Source organism: Bombyx mandarina, chromosome 24 (genome assembly GCF_030267445.1).
Source record: "Bombyx mandarina strain Sakado chromosome 24, ASM3026744v2".
NCBI lineage: Eukaryota > Metazoa > Arthropoda > Insecta > Lepidoptera > Bombycidae > Bombyx > Bombyx mandarina.
Window position 1 is genome coordinate 297,890 of NC_143230.1, and position 7,991 is coordinate 305,880.

At 39.9% G+C, this 7,991-nt stretch overlaps 1 protein-coding gene across 1 annotated transcript; it reads right to left on the minus strand.

Annotated features, from left to right (window-relative positions):
- Positions 1 to 6,265: 6,265 nt before the first annotated feature.
- Positions 6,266 to 7,716, minus strand: LOC114248572 (uncharacterized). The gene has a single exon (XM_028181856.2). It carries the CDS (start codon positions 7,666 to 7,668, stop codon positions 6,913 to 6,915), a length of 756 nt encoding a protein of 251 aa, XP_028037657.2. The 5' UTR covers positions 7,669 to 7,716; the 3' UTR covers positions 6,266 to 6,912.
- Between the last annotated feature and the right edge of the window lie 275 nt (positions 7,717 to 7,991).

Here is a 7,991-nt window from a genome sequence, read left to right on the forward strand (position 1 = left end):
AATATGTAGGGAAAAAAACACCTGGCTTGAGTGGTTCGTGGACAAATGGAGTATTACAAGATCTATCTGATCGTGAAACATATTTGGTTGACGAGGTCTGGGTGATCTGGTTTCGTATGTCATTCCGGAGCAAATCCTGCGCATACATATAACCAATTATTCTAAAAAATTTTCTAAAGATTAGACTATCAAATAAAGGTAATGAATAACGAAGCTGAAACTTAGTTCCTTTAGACAAAGAGCAATACAACACTTGGACGGGAACACGTGTTTGCTTAGCGACAGCGGCAGGCGGCGCGGGGCAGTTGGTGGTCGACCATGTTTTTGAGGCCAAACAATTACCGATTTTACTTATTACTGTTCATTACCTAGATGTAAATAACATAAATGCGATGCACCGGTGTTCGAATCCCGCAAGCGGGTACCAATTTTTCTAATGAAATACGTACTTATACAAATGTTCACGATTGACTTCCAAGGTGAAGGAATAACATCGTGTAATAAAAATGAAACCTGCAAAATTATAATTTGCGTAATTACTGGTGGTATGACCTCATGTGAGTCCGCACGGGTCGGTACCACCACCCTGCCTATTTCTGCCTTGAATCAGTAATGCGTTTCGGTCTGAAGGGTGGGGCAGCCGTTGTAACTTAAAAAAATGACGCTATCCAACTAGAAATATGAGTTCTAAGTCTCAGTTTTACGGTAAAACGGTTGTCCCATCTTTCAAACCAAATCTTACTCGCTTACTGCTTCACAGACAGAAATAGAAAGGGCGGTGGTACCTACCCATGCGAGCCCAAGTCATCCTTATTTAATTTAACTAAGCTCCCGGGTATTGCTCGAGTCCGATCATATCCCAAAAGATGGTTGAACATCAGTAAAGTATTTCAACAAAACAAACAAAACAAAAGACCTCAAGGATCAAAGCGACGCAAATTTTTTGCCCAATAAGTTGTGACTCAATTCAAAAATAAATATTTTCAAACGTCGTCTGGTGCCAGCGGACCGGAGTAGCATCACCCCATATCTTCCCGGAGCTGTAGGAGCCGATAGAGAGAGTGCGATAAAGACTAATGGATAAAATTCGCTCGGACTAAATTCTTATTACCTCTTATCGGATGATCTAAAAAAATCCTAATTAGCGCATCAAAAAACGCGACTATGTCGGTGTGCAAATCCCAAGCGCAAATACAACATTTCTATTTACAAAAATTCTGCCAACTGAGCATGCCCGGTGGAAGATCTTTTTCGCTATCCCTATACTATATAGATAGTAATGACGTGTATTATGAGAGCACACGGATACCGATACCAGAATCCTACCTGCTCCTGCCGTAAAAGAGTCATGTGTTCCGATTTGACGCGCCGGCCGGGCGGCTGCTGAATAGTACAAATCAAATCAAATCAAATCAAATCAAATCAAATCAAATAAAAAAAAATTTTTTTCAACATAAATGAAAGTACATACTTGTTGAACGTCAAAAGAACTACTGCCAATTCACAAGAACTAGCTTCCGTCCTGAGAAGAATTGGCAAGAAACTCAGCGGGCATGTCTTTTTTTTTTTTTTTTAAATATGAAATTATTATTTATTTATTTTTTTAATATTAGATTATATTTTTTTTAAATATGAATTTTTTACAATGAGTATTATAACGTAACAATTACTACGATATTGAAATGCCCGGAGCGAGCAACTCATTCCCACTTTGTGCAATCTTCTAGATAATCATTGACTTTATAGTAAGCTTTATTGCACAGATGTTCTTTAATAGTTTTCTTAAACCTATGTATATGTAGGTTCTGAACATCTTGTGGGATTTTGTTGTACAGGCGCACAGACAAACACCCGAATGAGTTTCGTATCTTATGTAACCTACTCATCGGCACAACAAGCTTGTGTTTGTGTACAATTTAGAATTCGACCTCAAGACCCAGGGTGAGTGACCCAGGGTAGACCTGTTGTGACACCTAAAAGCTCCTGTAACCACTCATTGAAAGGCGGACTAGGGGCTTACCAAAGGCAAGAAAAAGACGTAAAGTTGTCGTCTCTTGCGGTTCTAAGATCCTCCTTGTATTCGTCTCGAGCGATGTGACTGTGTCGGTGTTCGAATCCCGCAGGCGGGTACCAATTTCTCTAATGAAATACATACTTAACAAATGTATACGATTGGCTTCCACAGTAAAAAAAAAAAAAAACATTTTTAAAAAAAAAAGACATGCCCGCTGAGTTTCTTGCCAATTCTTCTCAGGACGGAGGCTAGTTCTTGTGAATTGGCGGTAGTTCTTTTAACGTTCAACAAGTATGTACTTTCATTTATGTTGAATAAAAATTTTTTGATTCGATTTGATTTGATTTGAACAAATAGCATCGTGTAATAAAAATCAAACCCGCAAAATGGTAATGTTCTTATAAGCCCGCACGGCTAGGTACCACCACCCTGGCTATTTCCGCCGTGAAGTTGTAATATGTGTTTCGGTTTGAAGGGCGGGGCAGCCGTTACGATGGAAAACTGAGACTTAGAACTCATGTCTCAAGTTTTAATTACAGTATTTACGTTGCTGATGCATATGGGCTCCACTTACATCAGGTGGGTCATGAGCTCGTCCACCCATCTTGGCAATAAAAAAAAGAACTAATGTCCGTAAAGATTAGTGCTAAGCATGTTGGGTACGATGGCCACTTAATATCCAAATGGACTTTGAGCTTAGTTGCCTGTCCACGAGTTTTGCCTTGATTTCGTAATTAGTAATTGTCATCATGGTCCAATACCAAATAGCCAGTAATTGAGGAAACTATGACCTTCCGGTAAACAGCGTGATTGTTGAGCGATAATAATCGGGCCAGCAGGAATAACCCGAGTGTGATTTACGCGCTTCCCTTAATCAAGATCATCCATCCCAAGGTCCTGCATTGCCTGCACCCAACGCTCTTACTAAATCCGACCAGCAGATACGAGTAGGTACTATAATCCTGCCTATATCTGCTGCGCCGTGATAACATTGGTTATGTCTTCGGCAAATTGGCCAGAGGATATTTGCATTAAGCCATGGCGGCGGGGATTTCGTAAGCCCAGCGACATTTAAAAATACAAAAAATATTGGTAAATCGTTTTCAGTGTATATTTTATATCAAAATGTACGCGGTCTTAGATCTAAGTTAAGTTTATTTAAAAAATCACTTTTGAATACGAATGCACATTTGATAGCTGTTACCGAGACATTTCTTGTTAGTTCGGTATATGATGGAGAGCTGTTCCCTAGGGGATATACTGTCTATCGACAGGATCGTGCTAACGATGCAGGCGCGGGTGGCGTCTTGCTCGCTGTTCGCGACACTTTCTCCTCACGCCGTATTACTAATATTGATGGTCTCACGGCGGCGCAGGAGGTTTTATTTGTATTAATAACTTATAAAAATATTAAGTTTCTCTGTTGTGTAGTATACTTACCGCCTAATTATAATAATATGGAGTATATACATGTGTTACAAACCATCGAAAATGCTATTTGTAAACTTGCACCGGTGGAAGTAGTTGTTATTGGTGATTTCAATTTAAATTCTGTGTCTACCTATGTACGCGAGCAATTCGAATATTTCTTAAATTTTTGTAAATTAACGCAATTTAATACTATTCCAAATCATCATGGAGGTATCTTGGATTTCGTTTTGAGTGGACTACACAGAGAACGTGTCTGTGTTGTGAGGGGAATCGGTGCTCTCGTGCCGGAGGACTGCTATCATCCGACGCTTGAAGTATCCGTGCGATGGCCTAGCAGGCGGAGCTGTGTCGGCGCCGGCATGCCCTCCCTCCCTCTATCATCCGATCCAGCCTACGTACTGGATAGCGGCTTCCAATGGAATTTTCGTAAAGCTGATATTAATGTACTATATGCATCTTTTGCTGAGATTGATTGGAGTGACATTGTTTCTGAGACAGATGTCAACATCGCTCTTAATACATTTTATAACAAATTATACTCTATAATCGACTACTGTGTGCCGACCAAACGTTGTATAGTAACAAATCAAACCAATAAATACCCAACTTGGTTTACTTCCGAAATAATACAAAACTTAAGATTCAAACATTTTAACCACAAAAGGTACAAAGCTGAGGGAAAAGAAGTAAATTTAGAATTGTTTAAATATTATAGGAGTAGAATAAAATATCGGATCGAGACAGCGTATAAAAAATATTTGTTGAGTATAGAGAGAGACATCGGTGATAATCCAAAAATATTTTGGAAGTTTATTAAAGATAAGCGACAAAGTAGGCATAATTGTAATAAATATTATGATTACTTGGGAAAACCTGTGAAAGGACAATACGCGGCAGATGCATTTGCAACTCACTTCAGTTCAGTTTTCTTAGCCGATGAACCCAAATTAGATCCAACTGAGGCCCAGCATAGTGCAGCAATAACATCACAGTTTTGTTCCAGTGCTCGAGTAGCTTTATTGACTGTAGATAATTCCGACCTGCGCTGTGCTGTGAAGCGCATTAAGCCGTTCTCCACATCAGGTCCAGATCGTATCCCTTCCTTTTTGGCTAAGGATTGTATAAGTGTGCTTAGTGTACCACTACTACATATTTATAATCTCTCACTCCAAATGTCCACATATCCATCTACGTGGAAGCACACTAGAGTAACTCCGGTCTTCAAGGGTGGTGACCGCACAGATGTGAAAAACTATCGACCCATCGCAGTGTTATCAGTATTTGCAAAGATATTTGAGTCCATTATTAATAAACATGTTAGTGCGCAGATCCGGAACCAATTGACTGACAGTCAACATGGTTTTCGAGCTGGTAGATCTACGGCAACTAACCATATTAATTTCGTCAACTATGTTGCTGCTGAAATGGATGCAGGGAAACAAGTCGACGCTGTATACTTAGACTTTGAAAAAGCCTTCGACCGTGTCGATAATGACGTACTGTTGATGAAATTTGCTTCATTCGGATTTACCCCAAAACTCCTCAAATTATTTTCTTCTTATCTCTCTGATAGGTCTCAGCATGTTGAGTTAGCGGGTTTCAAATCTAAAACTTATTTTACAAGATCAGGGGTCAGTCAGGGTAGTAACCTTGGTCCCACTCAGTTTTTAATCATGATAAATGATCTATCTTCTATTCTCAGTGAGAGGACCAAGTGTCTTATGTTTGCTGACGATCTTAAGCTGTACGTTGGGGTCGGGTGTGATGCTGAGCGCCATGCTTTGCAACGCGACATTACTCGGGTTGCAGAATGGGGAGAGCGTAACCGCTTGCATTTTAATACTAATAAATGCAAGGTCGTTGCTTACAGCCGGTCACGGTCGCCCGTGTTGTTTCCATACCATTTATCTGGAGTCATTTTGAATCATGTGGCAGTTATACGTGACCTGGGAGTTATTTTCGATTCCAAGCTAACGTTTAAAGATCACATACAAAATATATGTAAAAGGGGTAGTGGTCTGCTCGGGTTCATAATTCGTCAGACGCACGACTTTGTAGGCCATCGTGTGATTGTTATGCTGTACGATGCCTATTTGCGAAGTAGTCTTGAATATAACGCACTCGTGTGGGATCCTCGCGAAGCAGTTCAAAAGCTAATGCTGGAAAAACTACATAAAAAATTTTGCAGGTTCCTATTCAAGAAAATGTATGGATACTATCCGTTCTTGTATCCATCACTTTATGTGACTGGTATGGTCGGATTAGATACTCTTGAGCTCAGACGGAAGATGACTCTTATGGTGCATTATTATCAGCTATTGCATAACAAAATTGATAACTCCACTGCACTGGAATCAGTGTCGTTATATGTGCCTGATGGCTACATGCGCGGATGTATGTGTGGAGGGGTGCGTCGCCAGCGGCCGCTTCTTAGTACTACGCACGCGCGTACGCAGCACACCGCTAACTCCCCGACGCATCGTGCTGTCTCGCTACTCAATGGCTTGCTAGCTTATGCTCCGGAAATGGATATATTCCATGATGGTTTGCAGCGATTTATTTTTGTTGTCAGGAATTACTTAAGCTAATTATTAATACCTTACAAATGTTTTGGTTTATACTGTTAATTTGTAAGTAGACTAATTAAATAAATAAATAAATAAATAAATAAATAAACACATACCCTTTTAACATCTTATTTTCTTACCTCATAAGGCAGGCACTTTATTCGCGTCGCGGAACCATAAGTGTGTGATATCCGCTTAACATAAGGGCAAGTGAATTTAGCTCATTTATAAACAAAAGCAGAACTAAACAAGCTATGAGAAAAGAAACAAAACAACATAATTTTGTTTTTTTTATTATTATTAATAGAACAACAATAATTGACTAATTTAATCTATGTACTTATTTCTATATTTACACAGTGACTACTAATTTACACATTTATATCTAAAAAATAACAAATTCCTTCCAGGTCAGAGAACTCACTTATGTAAGCACAAAACTCAAAGGACCGTACAACTACATGCTTATTTTATTGCCTTTACAGACAGACGAGCATACGGCCCACCTGATGGTGAGTAATGGTAAGATGGTAGCCTACCAACATTCTTGATAACTAAAAGCAAATATAATTAATAATTAAATCACAATTGAATAAATGCTGCACTGTTCGAGGTATTTCAGCCACTGCAACTCATTAGTTACATTTCAATTACAAAATGATTTGCTAATAAAAGGAAACCATCACTTGTCATCTAATAACATTAGCACAACAAAACGTTTTGTTTATACGCATTATTAACATAAGCCCTGTATGGGCCTCCAACACTTAAAAACACAAATTAGATATCATTATTAAAACCACCGGTACCAGCCCAGCCGAAATTATAACAAAATAATAATTACACAGATACATTGTACCACGAATGCAAAATAAACTAATTAACAACCAATGAATGTCATTACAACAACACTTTCTGACAATCAGCTTCGGTTTCGACGGCAGGTTCCAATTTCTTGGTCTTCATCTTCATGGACAAGACCACAGCAATCAAAAACCCAATTACGCCAACGATCGCCACCACGACCGATCCCACAGACATTCCTTTGATGAAATATTCGGTGTATTTGTCCACAACGCCGTTACACCCGCTCAATTTGTTCGCGAAATGGTCTGAGAAATCGCAGGGCTTACCCGAATAGCAGCAAGATGCAGGGAAGTTGTTCCTTTTTGGCACATAGTCTCTGGGACTACTGACGCCGCAGCATCGCAACCGCTCTTCGAAGGAATTGTACGCGCCATCTTGGCTGTCTATACTGGTGTAGAAGACGTCCCACATTGTGCTTTTGAAGAATTCTGCGGTGTTAGGTCCCTCTGCGAGGGTAAGGGCGACGAGAGGAGCACCAACCAGCAACAATATGGACATCATTTGAAGTACCACGTACAGCAAAATCAGAGGTCGACTCTTCCTCTTCGAACCGCACAAGCCACATATGTCGGTCAGCATGGTCAAAATGGCCGCCATGAGAAAGACCCATGGGAGCACCTCGGGCCAGTTCAACGTCTGCTTCAGCTGGTAATGGATGGGGTTGCGCAGGGAGGTCAGGCTCACGACTTCAATGAAGGACCATATCGCTACACCACCGAGGACTGACGCGAACAGCACTTGTATGACATTGAATGCGCACAGGAAGATCGTGAGACACAACGAAGTCATGTTAGTCGCGGAACGATCGCTCACAATTAAATGATGTGTTTCGTCCGCAATTTGTTGTATTTATATTACGGCCAGTTGTATGGTGTTGATTCACTCGGTTTTATGGTGTATTTTTGACGTATGGGGAAATTTACGTATATCCATATATACGCACGATATTGTTTCAGTGTTTTTATTTTTCATTGTTGTTTTGATAAATTTTTATAAAAAATATTTTTTGGTTCAATATCGTGACCGATCCATTCTCACAATATGGCTACACAAGTGCACGTTATAATTAAAGCAATTGAGTCGACTATTATCAAAGCCGGCAATGTGACTTT

Excerpts from the sequence above, each read along its gene's own strand:
- LOC114248572 (XM_028181856.2), bottom strand. The coding sequence starts at position 7,668 with ATGACTTCGTTGTGTCTCACGATCTTCCTGTGCGCATTCAATGTCATA.